The following is an 18,830-nucleotide window of genomic DNA, read 5'->3' on the forward strand; positions in this document are numbered from 1 at the left end:
GCAGCAGGTGAGCAGGGCTGCCAAGGGGAAGATCTGTGCCTGCAGAGAGAAAGGCACTGACAGATTCCTCTGTCTTTGTTCCTATAACCCCTTCCTCAGCTGGAAGGGCTTTTCTTTTTCTCAGACGAGGAAGAGAAAGAAGTAGGAGCTGTTAGCCAGTTCTTGGCCTTTTGTGTTCATCCTCAAGCTCCATACTTTAATGTCATTGAGGCCTTCAGTTTGAAAAAAAGATAGGCTTCCAGGAATGCAATGAAAGATATTTGAGTTGTTATTGTTAATGACTTGTATTGTTGGTTATCCACTCAAAAAGGGGGAAAAAAAGGGTACCTTTCAAAAAGATGGAAACAGCAAAATGAAAGGAAATTGTTCCCCTTCTTAAAGCAAAAGAAATTACTTGGCACAGAAGCACTATACAGGAGGATCTACAAGCCCTGAAGTATGCCAAACATCAGTGGGGCTGGAGCAATCACATAAGCAGCAGGTAGATGAGAATGGTTTGAGAGAGCTTAGAGCAGGTAATTTGGATATGGACTTTGTCTGGTAGGAACATTGCAGCAGCTTTGTGAAAAGCTAACCAGATTGCTGGCCTGATTCTGGAGCTCAGAGGAGCATCCCAGCCAGCAGAAGACCTCTTTATGTTATAGTAGTGGTGCTGCTATTTGGAGAAAGCTCCAGGCCTTGTGCCTGTCAGGTCAAAAGACCTCTACAAGTGGCTGAGGTTGAGTTAACCCTGGGCTCAGCCGCAGCCTAAGTGGGCTTAGCTGTGAACGTGATTTGGAATCTTGTTCATGACGGAGTTGCTTTTGGCAGTGCATCAGCCTCTTCACTGCCTCCCATGTAACACCATCCTTCCTCCTGTATGCCCCTGTATGGGAAAGAGGGAGTGTGACTGCTGTAATACCCAATGTTGGAAAATGTTTTTAATCTTATTTTTTTAAACAAACATTACCAAGTGGGCTATGTAACAAGTAAAAGGTGCTTGTAGGAAGTGATATTTTGACATCTAACCAGTTTGGGAAGTCTCAGCATTAAAATCCAGATTTCTTGTATCAGCAGAGGGCGCAGCATCATTAACCAAGCAAAGGCTTTCCTGCTTACTGCCAAACCCTACCTGCTTGTGTCTCAGGAATCAGGCTTCAAAAGTGGGATGAAGCGACAGAGCTAGTGAGTTAAAAACTTGAAGAGATCCTTTTGGTAAGCACAAAGCCATATGGTACACCACCCTCCATTGTTTGGCTAGAGTTCATGTATTTGTGGTGTGCACTTTCTTCACTGGGATTAGGCATTAAAGTGCTCATTTAATTTCCCAGGACTCTGTCATCAAGGCTGGCAGTGCTTGATAGAGTTGAGCATTTTGTTGTGCTGTTGCCTGCTCTGTCAGAGGCAACCTATAAATACGCTCATGCTTCTATGTTTCCCTATCTCTCGCTCTGTAAGAGGAAATGGGCTTGTTTTCATGTGATTAGCAGGCAGAGGAACTTGTGAAAGTGACACAGCTGTACTGTAAAAAAACCCCACCCCGCAGAGTTTGTTACCAGAGGAGCTTAACTGTTGGCTCTGATAGACCTGAGAGCAGGACTGCCTGCAACATGGAGCGAGAGCCGATGCGCATAAGGGAGGGCTACTTGGTTAAGAAGGTAAGCAGGCAGCCTTGGACAGAGTGCAGGAGAGAGCTGACTGAACAGGCTGGGGAATTGTAGGGAAATGTGCTTTGGTTTCAGTTACTTAAAACTGAAATGACTTTTATTACTTAAAAAGAAGGTAAATGAAAACAGTTTGGCAAGTAGTAAACAATGAGATGCTAGTGATTACAGAAGTACTGCTAGCAGTTATATCTTGTTACAGTACTATATGATGAGGCATTTGTGTTTATCCTACAGTACTTCTGGGTCAAATATATATATATATTTTACTAAGAAACATAAATGCCTTGATTGGAAGCTTGATAAAATAGGCAACAGCTCAAAATGACCAGAGCCTGTTCTAGTGTGCTTTATCAGAGAGTTAAATATTAGAGAAGCAGACTGTTGTCCCTAAAACAGGGAGAGCTTGTGGGATCATGCACAATCCCATGCACAAGGATTAGGTTACAGCTTTTATTGAAATCCTTTGTGAGATCAGTCTGGTGTCCAGCAGTTTAAACCAAGTCAGATCTGGAGTAAGGGATGAGCTCTGCTGTGGGGTCTCTGCTCATCAAAACTGAATTCCACTCCTTAAAGCTGCTGGCTGGAGAGGTCTGCAGCCATTCTTGCATAGAGGCCACTCCTCAGTCTTATTTCCATTGGTGCTGGAGGGAGGCAAGTTTATACGGTAATCTCAAAGCTGCACTGATGCTGCCATGAGGAAGGAGATGACCAAATTCACTCACGGCAGATTGCAGTTCTCTTCAGTTCTCATGGCCCAATACTTAGAGCAAGTTGCTCACAATCTATATTTTTCCATGGCATGGGAAAGGCTAGAAAATTGGACACAAACACTGTGTCTTGCTGGGCATGCCAGGGAAAGGATGTGTGCAGGTGTCCAGCGTGAGTCTCTGCCATTCCTGTGGGTGTTGGGTCCCCAGGAAGTCTTTCTGTGTGGCTACTGCTAATGGAAAATTAGCCACAATTGCCTTTGCCAAGGGTGGAGGCTGTTTTTCACTGGCTTTCTTCTTTTCCCAGACATTAGACTGGGAATATGCTTGAGGGTCAGTGTTTTAGCTGGTACAACATGACATCTATTACGTATGGATTCAGTGTTGGTTTTATGTCATCTTAAGCTGCTATGTGTAATATGTGGTGACTTTGTGCTTGCTCAGAAGATTATACAGAAAATGGCTCATCTTCTACTCATGCAGTGCTGCAGAAGTTTGGTGTTTTGTTTATTTTTCTACCAAAGAGAGAGTGTATGAGTTTTTAAAGCAGCTAGTGATTTGAGAGACCAATTCAGAGAACATCCATCTTTACATGGAGTTTTTGGGGCAGGGGAGGTGATTTGATTTTTAGTACAAGAAAATGAAATCCAGCATCCTTCTTGTTTGTCCTTCATGAGCTGTTTTAGCTGAGACCACCATGACGATGTTTGGGCTTGCTGACAGTGGATGTGAAGCTGCCAGTCTAAGCCAGCTGTGCCGTGGCTATCATTGGCAGGGTACGTCAGAATCTTCAGGAAGTATTAGCAGAAGTATCAGAAGATGTGGTAGACTGGCAAATAGAAGGATTGTGCAGTGGTTCAAGTCTTGGCTCACCATCTTAATTGATTCCTTAGCAGAAATACAAACTATTGGTCCACTCATGTTCTCCAGAAATGATAAATTCATACAGCTTAAATAGCAAAAAATCAAACTAAAAGAAACAGCATTCAATCCCTGTGTGCAATCCATATCCAAGAGAGACTCTTCTTTGTAACTCCTTGTTCAACTGGGTTTCTAGAAAGCCCCTAGCACAGTGACTTTTTCTTTGGAAAATAGCGTTATTCACTTGTGGGGAACCTTCTGCCTCCAGTGAGGGCTGCAGAGGCTGGGAGCAGGTCCCATTCTTAGTAACACCTCTGCTGACAGTTTTCCTCTTCACCCTGTGGCTGAATGTAGGATCTGATTCAGAGTGTGAAAGGCCATGGAAGGTAGAGCAGGAAGAAGGATGTAATGGAGAAGGGCTATATCTGGGGAGTGGTGGGGTGGAAGAAAGGAGGATGTTTTTTCTGTCCCATTCACGTGTGTAGAAATGCAAATGCAGCTAGCACAGTCCCCTTCTCATTTCTGAAGATCAGAACAAGCCACTTTGCACAGTATGATGGTGTCTGCCTTGCCTCTTTCTGCAGCTTTAACACTGTCCAGCCACCATGGTAGGGCAGGAGGATAAACTGGGGTCTCTTTGTGCCAGAAAGACTAAGGACTACTTATATAAGACTTCAGGACCCATGTATGTCTGGTGCTCTTCAGTAACTCTTCAGAGAAGCTGTTGATATTCAGCATATCCAAATGTTCATTTGGCTGAGAAGTCACTGAGGTGTCTGGGATTGTGACTGTTTTTAAAGCAATTTGCAGGCAGGACCAGGGAGCTGAGCTAGCTAGAGCACTACATTCTTAATAATTCTAGTGCTTTATCATGCTAACCGAGCACAGAGAAAACAGATCGCTTCTCTTTGAAGCCCTGAGACTTTGGCCGTTTATTTCACTATATGCAGGTTCTGGCGCTGGCTTTCTCTATGTTTCTCTCGTCTAAAAACTGTGATTCAGAAACAGGAAGTAAAACCTTCAAGAGATGAAATGAAGCACCTCAAATTCTCACCACAGCAGTTAGGGATCTGCACCCTAAGAAACTTGAACTACTCACTACAATCTTCTGAAGTCTAGAAATCCTCTGCGAACATAGGATTGTAGAATCACTTGAATTGGAAGGGACCATTAAAGTTCACCTTGTTAAAACCCCCTGCAATGAACAGAGACATCTGCAGCTAGATCAGATTGCCTAGGGTCTGACCCAGCCTTGCCTTGTAAGTCTCTAGGGATGGGGCATCTACCACATCTCTGGGCAGCCTGTTCCAGTGTTTCAATGCCCTTTGCATTTAAAAAAAACCCACTTCTTCTTTCTCCCCTCTTCTGGTTTGAAACCATTTCCCATTGTTTTATCCCACAGATTCTGCTAAGGAGTCTGTCTCCTTTCTTACAGCCCCCCTTTAGGTACTGAAAGGCCACTCAGGTCTCCCAGAGCCTTCCCTTCCCTTCTTCAGGCTGCACAGCCCCAGCTCTCAGCCTGTCCTCATGGGGAGGTGTTCCATCTCTGGGATCATTTTTGTGGCTGCCCTCTGGATATGCTTCAACAGCTCCATGTCTCTCCTGTACTGAGCACTCCCCATCTGGACACAGTGCTCCAGCTGAGGTCCCACAGCAGAGAGCAGAGGGGCAGAATCACCTCCCTCTCCCTGCTGGCTGTCATCTTGAATCAATGTGGCTGGGACAAACTGATTCTGAAAAGAAATGCCTACTGGGAAAATGTTGGAGAAACTCACAGGTGGGGCCACTGGAAGAGGAAGTAAATGGTGGTCAGAAGAATAACAAAGCAGTGTTTTAACTGCATAGTATGATGGGTGCCGTTGTGCTTTAGTGTTCCCCTTGAGACACTGTCATGAATTTAGAGTCAAATGTTCTGTGGAAGATCACGTCTTCAATGGGTACCATGTGAACAGTGATTTCTCAATGCAGGGTAGCATGTTTAATACCTGGAAGCCAATGTGGGTCGTGCTCTTAGAAGATGGAATTGAATTCTACAAGCGGAAGTCTGACAACAGCCCCAAAGGGATGATCCCACTAAAAGGAAGCACCATCAACAGCCCATGCCAAGATTTTGGCAAAAGAATGGTAAGTATTTCTTTTCCTGATAACTGTGATTGACAGTATACTTAAACTCCTGAAGGCCCTAAAAGGGCACAAGGCTGGTAGTTAGATTCCTTATACATATCCTGGTGATCACTCTAATTTGTCTTAGAAGGGGTCACAAGCAGGCTTGGACTTTTGTAGTGTTTGACAGGTTTGACTGCTTGAGGAACAACTCAGGATATTTCAAGAGGAGCAGTTCAGAAAGCAATTTTTTGGATTTCTGACTCTATCAGAGTGTATCTAAAGTGTGTTTTCATGGTGCCAATAGCCACAGAATAGAACTGTGGTAAACTGTCTCATGAGCTGTGGAAAAATGTAATCATTGCCAAAGAGCACTGACTAGCTTGCTTGGGTGGGAGGGAGATAAATGCTGTGATACAAATGCCCTAAAAAAAGCTGTGATTCCAAACTGTTTCATTGCCATTTGGTAAGTACATGAGGTCAGGTAGTTCATATTCATATAATCTGTTTAATTTGCATGTTGTGTGGTTATGTGTAGAGCTTTTGCCTATGATTAAGAGCTACATGTTTACTCAGTGAAAAACCAGAACTGATCTGGAGAAATTAATTTAAATGATGCTAGGCATTTGGGCACTCTGTGGGCTAGCATAGCAAGCAACTGGGTAAGGTCCAAGTTTCCAATGAGATGCAGGGATGGTGATATTGATAATTTCAAAGTTTTGTTTGAAAGAAAAGAAAGCAGGAAAATGACCATGTAAGAATACTTATTTTGTCGTGGGGTTCCTTAAAAATTTGTGTTGGTAAAACAGGATTTTTATGACCAAAGAATGATACGTTTAGTCCAGGTGGAGACTGTACTGTTGTGTCTGGAAGGGGAATTTTGTGATCGCATCCTTATCCCATCCTCATCATAGATACTGCAATACCTGAGCTGGCAAGGGAGAGCATTCAGTTGATTCAGAAACATTTGAGACCAAAACCATCTACTCCTTCTTGCTGACAGCTTCTGCCCTACTCAACCTCTGGCAAGGCTGGGCAAGCCTTGCTGTTAACCCCTGCAGCTTTGGATCTGACCTTCTGCTTCAGCAAGCATATGGGCAAGCCTGGAGCTCTGCATTACTACACTTGACTTCGCTTCTTTTGTAAACCCTGAACAGTAGAGGTGAAGTATAATTACATCCAGGGACTGAAGCATGGGGCAAGAACATTAAATAACCAAATGAAGGAGCACAGTATATCTGTACTCGTTTGGTTCTAATTCTGTCAGTTTAAAACTATATCCCTCCATTATCTAATTAACAACCCTCTGTGCAGCTCTCCTTACTCTATATGTGGGGAGGATATATGTTCTGGAGTATCAGATCCTACAATACAGTACTAGACATTCATTTTTTTTTTTCCTCATAAAGCATTTTTTTCTGGATGGTTATTTTTGTGTTTTAAGTCCTGATAAAATCACTGTTGTTCTGTAGTGGTTGCACGTGCGCTTCCAAAATAGGCAGAGGGGTCCAAAGTGTTCAGTGTCAGATCAGAAAGTCAAGGGACGTGCTTTTTCAGAAGTAAGATCTGATGCAGTTTGTTGAAGTCAGTGGAAGTGATCCCAGTGACTTCATTAGGTGTTGGAGCAGATCCTTTTTGTTAGGTCAGTGAGGTCCCTCTGCAAGTCCACAGACCAGCAATGCTGAAGATGTGCATTCTCTGCAAATTTGGACTTCTCAAACAGTCAAAACTGCAACATACTCATTCATACAAGCAGTGCTGTTATTGGGATTGTTCTTACAAGTAGTTACTGCCCAATATGATTAAATTACTGCATATATTCCTTGAAAATATAGGAACTTTATTTTTTGATATTTTTACATCTTTATTATGCGGCTGAATTCAGAGCCTCCATAATGCATTGTACATTCTGGTTAATTGCATGCTAAAACATACAGTTGTGCTGCTTATGGGAATTATTATGGTTCATAGTGGCTTGTGTGCATTCATAGTACTAAAAATGGAAGTTTAGTTTTGGGTCAAGACTGCAGGGTAAGAAGTGGGATAATTCTCATTAGGTCTGTTTTAAGTCTAGTCTTATTTGGGTTCACATTGGGGTGGGGAATATCAAGCTGTGAGCAGACTTTCATATTCATCTGGTTGGATTTCAGCTGTTTGAGTCAAGTAAGCCCCAATGCAGTGATACAGTCTGAATCCTCAAGGGTGCATATCACCAGCACAGTTAGTTTGGTAAATCAGTTGCAAAAAGCAGATGTTGAAGGGGAAAGGAAGTAATCTTGGATTTGTTAAACAGATAAAGCTTGTTTTCAAGAGGCTGTGATTGCTTGTTTAATGATTATTATTGCAAAATGCTCTCACCACTGTTTACTGGTCTTGATCTGAATCTTTATCATTGCTCAGTGTGATGTTAATTCTGCTATATTCCTTCCTCTTCTCTTTTCCTCTGGATGGCATTATCATGTATGGTTCCTTATAGTGGGATTCATTTATCTGAAGTGTTGGTGTTTAGTTCAAGCTAATGCTCTAATTTTCTTAAGAGCACAAATAGATATACATCTCCAGAAAGGGGTTTGTTCACTTCTAGGATTGGAGACAACCAATGATTCAGTGGAATCATTCAGAGTCTTGATTGCATTGCTGTAGATCCCCTGCTCAGTGCCTTTTGATGATAGTCTCTACTTGTCCCTGTGGATCTATGCTGTTTGCTCCCTTATTAGCTTGACGTTTTCAGTTGGATGTCTACTGAGCCTTTTTATTCTTGTACAGCTATGGAAAACTTAACAGTTCCTCTTATGGGGAGTTGTATTTTAGAGGAAATGGACACTCCTGACTGAGTAATTTGACCTGGATTTTCCATCCAAAAGGTCCCTGGATGAAAGCAAGATCACAGTCTGAACTTTGAGGGTTTTTTTTTCCAAGTTGGCATTGCATTATTTTTTTCCCTCTACCTAGTCCTGCCTTTAAAAGATCTGTTCTCATTCTGTGGGAGTACAGGCTTTCCACTGAGGTCAGTGTATTTAGAGAGACAGTGATCATGATGTGTATCTAAGAGCTGGATTTATCATTTCCCTATCAAACCCTTAGGAGTCTGCTAGACTGCAAGCGTGCAGCTACTCCCTGATGTGACTGATCTTTTCTTTTCTCTAAGCAATATGATGTGGTTTGTTTTCTCGTTATTGCCTCTCCTCCAGACTGACCATGTCTCTAAACAGTAAGACAGGTTCACACCCACGTAAGCTTGCAAGGGATGGGTACTTCAGTCTTTCAGCTATGTTGAACTTCCCAGCAAATGTTAAAATCATCAGCTATATCAGTGCACTCACTTTTGCTGATGTTAGCTCTAGCTGGGAAGTAACAAAAGTCCATTATCTGTACTGCCTGTCCATGCTTTTCTTTAGAATTATTTTATTTGACTGTGGCTCTAAGGCACTCTCCAAAGTCCCTTAGGTAGGCTGTATGCCATTGGACGCCAGGTTAATCAGACCCAACCAGCTGCACTAAAGTAACTTGAAAAAAATGTTGTTTATCCTTCCAGTTCGTCTTCAAGCTCACTGCAGCCAAGCAACAGGACCACTTTTTTCAAGCCTCCTACCTGGAAGAGAGAGATGCTTGGGTACGGGATATCAAAAAGGCAATTCAGTGCATAGATGGAGGTCAGAGATTTGCCAGGAAATCCACAAGAAAATCCATCAGACTGCCTGAAACAATCAACTTGAGGTGTGTTCTTGTAGCTCTGCTCCTCTGTTTACTTCCCTCCACAGGCAATACCAGATTTGTAACCTCAGCATGGAAGAGCTATTAGCATGTCTGTCTGTGCTACCTATCCAGTTTTCCTTGGAGTCCTTTCTGCATAACTGACAGTTTCAGCATGGCAGAAGATAACTTGTGGTGAGAACTGGGAAGATCTTTTTTAATGCATCATCTTTTATAGAAACAGGTTAATTTGTCAAAGGATTTTGCTTATGAGCAAGCTTCTGAGCACACTGCAGCACAACATGTTCTTCTTTTAGAAGAAGCATTTTCATACAGCACAGAATTTAGTGCAAAAATGTTCTTATTTGATCTCTTGGCAAATGCTACTGTTAGCAGTGGTTTTTGCATGATGAAGAGAGTGCTGTCAGAGAACTTGGAATGGGCAAAGGGAGAAGGAGATATAAAGGGCACACTCAAGAAGCCATCTGTTTGTCAGTACAGGTCAATGTGATATTTGTCGCTGAGCAGCAAATGCAAAGATACAAGTGAGCCTGTGGTAGAGGAGAGTGAAACAGCATGGGGCAAAGATCCAACTAAATGTCTTCACCGGATTCATCAGAGGATCACTCTGATGGTATAAAAAGCTGAAGAACTTAGCCTGTGACACCTAGTGTTTGTCCTTCTCATTTCAGAACCTCAGGGAATTAGTTTTGAGCAAGTGAAAAACAGATGGGAGGGAGGAAGTCAGATTAGGAGTCACTGAGGTTGCTCAGGGCCTCTGAGAGCAGATAGGCTGTAGGGATGTCACAGGCTGTCTGCTCAAGGAGCCTCCACAGCAGGAATTCCCCTGTTCAAACTACAGTCATCACAAGCTGGAACGGTCTCAAAATGGGGGTAATTAATAGTGAGCCCTTTGTGCACCATTCTTGTATTTGTGATGGCAATGGTGAAGCCTCTGTGCTTTGCACAGAAAGCTTTTCAGGAGAAAAATACTAAGCCATGCTGTAGCACTGCAGAGAGCACTATGCTAGCAAAAGATGAAGATTCTGTGAAAGAATATTTCTATAACAACTGGATATAACTTTTTATATGCTAACAGTTTTCGTTGTTTGTTTTATGTGCAGTGCTTTGTACCTCTCAATGAAAGATCCTGAAAAGGGAATAAAGGAATTGAAGCTGGAAAAAGATAAAAAAGTGTTCAATCACTGCTTTACGGGTAAGGAGCTCTTGTTCTTGGTTCTTTTTTTTTCATTCAATAAAAAGAACACAGGGCTGAGTCTAAAGATAGACGAAAACAGCTCTAAGCTACTTAGAGTGCAGTTTGTGAAGAAAGTTTGAGAGGAAAGCCTGACTGAGGTCATCTTGACCACTGTGGGACATGCTCAAAGGTTGAAGCTTGAGAATGTTCAGTCACAGTGAAGAAGAGAAAATCAAATGAGTGCCAGCAAGATTGAAATAGATCTTTCTAGAAAGTTGTGTGAAACAATTCCGGAAGAACTGTTTCTCACTGAATTTTTCTACAACAAACTGTGTCATATTTTAATTCCTGTCCTGCTCCAGGTTAGATTTGTGGATGCTAAGCTTGAATATCAACCTCTTTCTACAACGCTGTGTCAGTAACACTGCAGCTTGAAAGACTGTCTTCTCCAGGCTTGGCTTTTAGTGCTTTTCTGGTCCCTCCTGCTTGAAGCTTTCCAGCTCAGCCCTGCATCTTTTCCCAGCTCCTTTCTCCTGGAAGTGCAGTGTTCAGGAGTTGTATTGGCCCATGACATCAGTTGGATTAGCTGTACCTCACTGGATGACACAGGCAACTTTGCAGATTAACTCTCTGCATTGTCACTGAGAATATCTTTCAGGAAATTTATGTTTAGATGGAGTGGACTTGTTGCCTGTGGTGGTGGTGTTATTTCTTCTTGTTTGTTTTTCACATAAGGTTTCTGTGTGTTTGTCTTGGTTTGTGGCTGATATATTGCTAATTCCTTTATAACCAGGCACTGCTGTGATTGACTGGCTGGTGTCTAGCAACTCCATCCGAAATCGCAAAGAAGGCCTCATGCTTGCCTCCTCTCTCTTGAATGAAGGCTACCTACAGCCTGCAGGAGATACATCTAAGGCTGCAGCTGAGGGACTGTCAGATACTCCTTTCCTGGATCTCAGCGATGCCTATTACTACTTTGTGAGTGCTGTACTGGTTTTCTTTTGTTTCCGGTTTGCAGATACTCTTTTCAGGCTTCAGCTTTATTTTTCAAGTCCTGGAGGAAAGGTGGTTAGAAATTGAGAATTCCATGTTAAATATCTTTCTCTGTGTGATGCTCAGAGTAAACTGGCTCACTTTAGCATTCGTAAGGTCAGTTCTTCAGTTGCTCTGTATGAACTGAGTACGGAGGTCAAACTGGGTTATTTTTAACTTAGATTTTGTTCCCAGTAATTTCAGCAGTAACTAAGACTTGGCCACCAGCTGATGATTCAGTGGAAGGGCAGAGAGTAATTCATCATCATGAGGCTTCTCAGTGCAGCTCACGCTGGAAACACATTTTTATGTTCAGGGCCATCAGATGCGACTCAGTACACATGCAGAGTTTGCCTATGAGCAAAGAAGCAAAAGTTTTCACTATCTACCTCATAACCCGTGTCCTGGGTAGCTTACCCAACCTTTCCAGTTTATTTCTTCAAATCAGTCCACAGAATATGAAGAACGTGTAATATTGCAATCACAATCAAGTACTGTTTTAAAAATGCTTGGCTTATGAACTTATGCTTGCCAAGAGTATTCTTACTGTTGTTTAAAATTGCTTCAGTTTTACAGTTCTGTTTATACTTACCACATAGAATCACCCTGCTTCACCAAAATGGATTTCCCATTGCTTGCTTTGTTTTCCTTGAGTATGTCTGTGGTAGGAAGATTTTACCTTTGTAGAAACAAAAGCACTGGCAGTGCTGGTGAAGGCAACCATGTAGCCATAGTGATTCCTGATACCCAGGACACTTCTGATAGCCATTGTGCATTCTGTTTGCTTTTAGTTTGTTTCAGTACCAACGTGGTCTGAGGGAGGTAATTCCAGGTCAGAACCTGGCTTGTTATCATGTGAAGTACTGCTTCACATGATAAGTACTGCTATATGCAGTACAAATGGATACCTTCATTCATACCATTTGAACTACGTAGTTTCACTAAGCAGCATCACAAGTTGTCTGGTGTGGAGAAGACAGCCTAGATGGAAACATTTCCTCTTCTTAGCAGAATTTAGATGCTGTGCTGGATGTAGAAAGAGGAGTGGTGCATTGGGTTGGGGAATGGGCAGCCCAAAATGTATTGGCTGTGCCACCTTTGCTTCATGTAAACTGCAATGCATGCAGGTGCTCCAGCTCTCTTCAGTAGTCCAAAGACCTGTTTTCATAGTCCTCAAGCTGAAATGCTTCCAGCATGACATGGAGAGGTCCTCAACTTTACTGAAGTGCTTTTCAGTAAAAGAGTTGGGTTTTTTTAGGTATCAAAAACAGAGTGGAAGGAAGGCAAAGAAGCCACACTCATACATTATGTATAAACATGTACCATTTGTGTAACTGCTTAATGTTCTCTTGTGATCATGCAGCCTGACAGTGGATTTTTCTGTGAGGGGAATTCTAGTGATGATGATGTGGTCCTGAAAGAAGAATTCAGAGGCATGATAGTCAAACAAGGATGCTTACTAAAACAGGTTAGTACTGTATGCCTTTTAGCTTCTCATTGGGGTGGATACAGGATTACTCTTTTCCCCTTAAAAGCTTTAAAGAGAAAAATAAGCCTATGCCACGTCTTCCTTCAATAGGTTTTACCTCTGTCTCCCCTATTACACAAAGAACCCCTCCTGTAGCACAGCAGCAGGACTTCTTGCAACTCTGATCAGACTTATTGCTGTTAGTATAAAACAAGATATCTAATTAAAACACTAGCAAGAAGGGTATCTGCTTCTAGAAGTCTGGTGCCATGAAGGAAACCAGAAAATATCTGTTGGGAACATAAGTACTTTTCGGGAGTATTCACTTGCATTTCTCCTGTTCAACTACGTTACTCAAAAGCAATAGAAGAAATTCAGTATGAGTCTTTCTGCTAACGTTTACCCTGTCACATTCACCTCAGCCTGGTGAGCAACTTCTTTGCAAACAGCAATAGTTAGTTGAGAAACGAATATTTTGAAATGCTGAGAGAAAATGATTCATTATGTTCTTCACCAATTAATCTGGATTTGGCCACCCTCAGTGAACTGTGGCTCACTGTAGGCGCCACTGCTTCTGCTGATTGTGTGTGTTTTCAAGACTGGAGTGATGGATGGGGAAAATCTAGACCTGCTGTGTAATGGTGTTACTGCAGTTGCATTGTGAATGCTGTAAAATGAGTCAGTGTTTCAGCTTCCTGAAATGCTTCCAGATCTGATTCCCTGGGGTGTCACCCAGTCTGTCTTCCATGCAGCTTTTCTGGTGACTCATCATCTTCAGGCTGGGAATGTCAGGATGATCGTATGTGCTGGAGGGGAAATTTCCTATCTTCCAGGAAGAACCAAGGGCAGAACTAGATGAGCTGGATGTAGTCCATGCATACCTACGGTCCATGTGACCAGTAGGAGTCCATGAGATGACCATCAGGCCCAGACTGAGCTATAGGATGAGATCTCCCAGAGCTTGAATGCACCTAAACAACACTGATTGATTGGAGGTGACGAACTGAAGGCTGAGGTGACTTTTGATAATATTTGGATGCCTGCACTGCTTGGAGCTAAGTCCACGTGCTGATGTTGTGCTCTGAGGGCAGCCCCTAGAGGTAAGGTGCAGTGCAGTGCCTGGAGCCCCAGGAGGGCTGGGTGCCTCAGAATGGCATTGCTGAAAGGCTCTGAATTGGCATGGAAGCTTCCTCAGCCATCCAGCCAGGAATGCTGTGGAGAGATGTTAGGATTTGAGCCCGACTGCTAATAGCAATGAGGAATTTACATCTGTATCAGGTGGTGGTATGTCTGCTCAAGCTTCTCAGCCATGAACTCTCTCCAGAGTGCCTAAGCCAGAATAATCATCTTTGCTGTCCTCCTTGCAGGGAGAGAGGGACCTTCAGATCATTCTTCCAATGGGTTAAGGTATCTTCCTGCAAGGCATTTAACATGTATGTGTTGAGGCAAGCATTTAAACCTTGTTATCACAGAACTCATGTGAATGCTGTAACCACCAGGCTATGAGATGTGTTTAGGAAAATCTCTCATGTTGAAGATGATGTACTTTGTACAAAAAAAAAAAGTCAGTGTGAAGGAAAAGCAGTGGGATGCAGAAAGTCCAGGTCCAGTTTCTACTCCAGTGACTGCTTCCTGTCCAAACACCATTTTTCCCCCTTTTATAATTGCACAGCTGGCTGTAAGCATTTGCAGGGAGGGCAGTTCATGCCATTTGTGTTTTTTGGATTTTTCTAGGGGCATCGGAGGAAAAACTGGAAAGTGAGAAAGTTTGTTTTAAGAGAGGACCCTGCATATCTTCACTACTACGATCCTGCTGGAGTAAGACACATTTGGTCAACTTTGAGTTATTTTTCTGTTTGTTTGGCAGTTTTGCTTCAGGGTCCTATTCTTTTGTTGTTGTTGTAGTTTGGTTGTTTTTATTGTTTGTTTGCTTTTCAGGCTGCCCTCCTCTAGGAATATGAGTGAAGTATTTGCTTTGGAATGTGTGATAGAAAAAGCCAGGCAGGACAGTGGGGCAGTTTGTGCTCACAGTACCTGGCTACTCTCTGGAAAAGTAAGAGAGAATGATGGTTTTGGGGGCTGGCATGTCAGAATGGCAAGTGACTTCCAGACCTGGGAACAGTCAGTACTGAAAAAAAACTAACCTCAAAAGCGGGTGTCTGTATGGATGCAGCCCGTTGTGAGTGTTTGCTTTGTCAGGGACTGCTGCAGGAGCAGTGCTGTTGTTGTGGGTTGCAGGTTCCCTGCTATGCCTGTCCTGCTTGGCAGAAGCAGCTTAGACACAACTGAGAGTCAACACTGAAGAGTTTGACCTCAATTTCCAGTGTGTTTTCCCCACTTCTGGCTTTTCCTTCCTTATGCTAAGAGAAGTGCTTCTTCATCCATTCTTTAACTATCACAGTCTTGAAGCATGAAAGAAGGAAAAAATAGTCAAAGTTATAACTGCTCCTGCTGGTTTTTGTTGTTTTTTTTCTAATAAAGCAAACAAAAACTTTTAAAGATCTACTCTTCTAATTAACCTTCTTTTCACCATGAAAAGGAAAGCTTGTAGTTGGAACAAGGTTTATATTCTTTCCATGCCGTTATTCAGGACATGCAAAATACTCCGTAGATCCTGAATTCAAATGAGATTTCTTACTTATTTGCAGGTTTGTGCATGACCCCTACCCTTTATATCACACTGACTGAGGATCCCTGGTTTCCTTAGGTGACATGCTGAGTCACCAAATGCTTTTGTTTCCACTGTGGAGTCGTAGTCAGTTACTGAGATGTGGACAGTTTCAGGAGTGTTATTTTATATTGATTTTTTTTGTATCTTCCCCAGGGCGAAGATCCGCTAGGAGCAATCCACTTGAGGGGCTGTGTGGTGACTGCGGTGGAAGATATGCCAGACTGTAAGGAACCATAGTGAAAGAGCTGTGTTATAGGATTTTGGTGCATTCTTTCAATCTGCCAAAAATCACAAATGATTTTTTTTTTCTCAAAAAATAATCTATTTGCAACAATTCAATAATTCTTCTAACTACTCAGTTCTCTTTAATTACTGGGAGAGGGTACAGTGATAAAGGTAGCAACAGGGAATCTTGTGCTTTGTCAGTTGTTCAGACTTGTCAAAATGATGACCTGGCACCCCTATGTAAAGATAACTGGCCATAGAAAAATAAGGTGAGTTCTCTTTTTAGTTATGATTTTTTTGATGGAACCTTTGGGTTACAAATGGAGGTGCCAGTGAATTGCTACTCTACATGTTCTGTGCCCTCCCAAAACTAGAAGCTGTGAAAGAGCAGTGGTTAAGCATCGCTGCAAGGAATGCGAAATATGCACTCCATGCATTCTCTTCTCCACAGAAGAGAGGGACGAGCATAACCAGCCAGAAAGTGTGTTGGCATCTCACTGCCTGTGTAGGCTGTGCTATCAGACATAAAAACAGATTGGAAATCATGTCACATCAGACATTTTTAAGTCTTGGTTTTGTAGCTGGCAAAGCACTGGGCTGGGGAATATGAGCTCTCCACAGGGCTGCTTGGACATCAGTTGAATAGAGACCCTTGGAAGTGTAAAGGGAAGCAAATCCCTTTACAGAATGTAAAGGAAGAAACATTTTAAATGCAAGACTTTGATCACTCATAGCTGACTTCCTTATTTCTTCCCTTTAGCCAAGAAGTATGACGTTGAAAACAACCTGTTTGAAATAATCACAGCAAGTGAAGTCCACTATTACTTGCAAGCAGCTTCATCCGCAGAGCGTACCGAGTGGATCAAAGCAATTCAGTCAGTTGCTAGGACTGGGAAATGAAGATGATCTACCAGCAAGAAGGACACCTGAAATGGATTGCTCAAAGCAAAATGGGAATTTTAGTTTTTCACTGTGATAAAGTAGTGTCAACTAGAAAAGCCTCCTAAGGCTTGTGGGTTGGGGGGGGGGGGGAGGGGGGAATAAGTTTCAGTTCTGTAGTGGGCACTACCACAACAGAAGTGGAAAGTATCTTACTAAATTATAGCATAGAATATGTTACATTTGTGTGTGCTTCTTGCAGTATTCAGCGTACCTTGGGAAGGTTATGTCTTATGCCTTTCCCTGCTGCCACTGCTGGTAGCAAGAATTTCACCATTAACAGGGGACAGGATCATGTTGCTGTCTGTACATAAGGAATAGCCACTTATGATTCAGCCTCTACTGTGTTTGAGTGTCTTCTAATAACTCAAGGGATTCCCAAGACAAACTTCACACTTTCTTCTTTACTAGCCCATCTTTCTACTGCCATGTTCAGCTATCCAAGTAATGCAGTAGAGCTAAGGAAAGAATCCTTATTTGGAAATGTGATCCATACCTTTATAATCCTTCAGTGTTAAGGAAAGGAAGAGTACAGACAACTGTGGTAGCACTATGCAGAAAGCACTTACTCATACTGCTGTCATTGATTCGTATCCACGCGGAAAATTCTTTGCCCATGATTCTTCAAACCTGAAGCAGTCTTGGTTTTTTTTTTATACCTACTTCATTTTGACCTTCACTAAATTTTTCCAAAAGAATCTGCTCCAGGACTGTTGTTTTGCTTCATTTAGATCTCCAGTGCAGCTGCTGGAGTGTCACATACTGCTGATTTGACCTGGATTTGATGTAAGGCTCTTTCAGGAAGAGGAGAAGGATCCATATATTACTTGAATTCCCAACTGAGGTGTTGTTGCTTAGGGTCTTTCTTAAGCTTCAGAAATATATGCTTGGCTCTGTGCTTTAGTCATATTAGAGAAAGAAACTTAGTTCTGCAATAAATGTCATTTGATGGTGTCAGGTTACCTGATCAGTCTTTGTTTTTTGTCATACCGTATGCCTCAAACTTCCAAGTCTTCAAACTTTAAGCAAGAACTGGAATTAAATGTGAGATTCTGCACGTAGTCTGTTCCTGTTACATACAGATGTTTGATTGCAAGTAGACTTAAAAATAAATAAATAAATCAGGTTCCTTATCCTTAAGAACTCTGATTCAGATTTCTTGAAACTAAGCTATAAACATGGTTCTAAAGTTTATCTTTAGTTCTGTTTCATTATACGTATATATACCCTGTTTGCACGCATACCATGCAAACAGAGCCAGGAGAAGCTGCTGTCTTGCCTAGAGTATTCTGATTGATGTTCAGGAAGAAACTTCATCTGGTTCATGGAAGCTGTGTTATCACACAAAGCTGTTGTTTTGGTAAAGCAGCAGTGTAGTACAAGTAGCATATGCAGTAACTGGACTATGCCTTGACCTGTTGGACCAGCTTGGTGATGATCTCCCAGGGTGTGGTGAAAGCAAAACTTTGGTGATCCACTGCATGCATTTGGGTTGATATGGTTATCTGCAGAATGGAAAGCTATAAATACAGTAACAGATTGCTGATAAGTTGTTGGGTTTTTTTTTTTTCCCATTTGGAGGGAAAAGGGTATGAATATATCATCATCTAGTTCACACAGACAGTGAAAACAGTTAATAGAAAGCAAGTCTGAAGAGATCTAAGCTAATGTACCTGAAGGTTGATTGCTTATAAGTATGGCTTGTTGCATTCTAGCAATATTATACCAATACTGCGCCTTTCACTCTTGCCTAAGGAGCTCTCTGCAGTTACATTCATGTTATGGAGTTGTAGTTTGGCATCAAACACCTGCAGAAGAACAGGTACCCCTTTTTTGCAGAGACCCTCTGGTGTTGGTGGAGCACTGCAGGTACAAGCCAATGCAGTGTGAAGACTGTACCAGCCCAAAAGGAAAACATCTTGAGCCTTAAACTGAGCTCAAAGCTCAACCATGCTTTCTACTCTGTTTTTATCTCACAGGCATCTCCAAGTTCTTTGTTTATTGGTCTCTGGTGCTTTGTCATTCTTTGTGCTTGGTTTTTCAGAATTTGCAGGCTGTGGCATATTTGTGACCTCAATGGGTAGAGAACAGTAAATACTGGCAATCAGCAGAGTGTCCTTTATCCTAAAGGAAACATGGATTTGCTCAAGAAGCTTCTTGTCCTTGGGGCTGAATCTGGGTAATTTTCTCCCATGTGTGGTAGAGCACTCCTGGTGTCTCTCACTTCCTTGAATCTCTTCTGGTAAAGGATCAGATCTTGTTCTTTAATAAGCTGAGTTTTTTCTCA

At 42.3% G+C, this 18,830-nt stretch overlaps 1 protein-coding gene across 22 annotated transcripts in view; it reads left to right on the forward strand.

The window, feature by feature from the left end:
• PLEK (pleckstrin) overlaps positions 1-17,686 on the forward strand; it is a 55,550-nt gene extending 37,864 nt beyond the window's left edge. For 18 of the 22 annotated variants that reach the window (XM_046938465.1, XM_046938467.1, XM_046938462.1 and 15 more), the window contains 8 exons: positions 5,183-5,338; positions 8,853-9,034; positions 10,135-10,226; positions 11,002-11,186; positions 12,604-12,708; positions 14,443-14,526; positions 15,533-15,602; positions 16,365-17,683. In XM_046938465.1, coding sequence (XP_046794421.1) covers positions 5,183-5,338; positions 8,853-9,034; positions 10,135-10,226; positions 11,002-11,186; positions 12,604-12,708; positions 14,443-14,526; positions 15,533-15,602; positions 16,365-16,504 — 1,014 coding nt within the window. In that variant the 3' untranslated portion in view covers positions 16,505-17,683. Of the gene's footprint in view, positions 1-1,533; positions 1,638-5,182; positions 5,339-8,852; positions 9,035-10,134; positions 10,227-11,001; positions 11,187-12,603; positions 12,709-14,442; positions 14,527-14,646; positions 14,762-15,532; positions 15,603-16,364 lie in introns of those variants that run through there. The other 4 variants (XM_046938479.1, XM_046938480.1, NM_204863.2 and 1 more) reach the window with 3 other exon arrangements.
• Positions 17,687-18,830: the final 1,144 nt, after the last annotated feature.

The sequence above is a fragment of the Gallus gallus genome, chromosome 3, assembly GCF_016699485.2.
Source record: "Gallus gallus isolate bGalGal1 chromosome 3, bGalGal1.mat.broiler.GRCg7b, whole genome shotgun sequence".
NCBI classification, from domain to species: domain Eukaryota; kingdom Metazoa; phylum Chordata; class Aves; order Galliformes; family Phasianidae; genus Gallus; species Gallus gallus.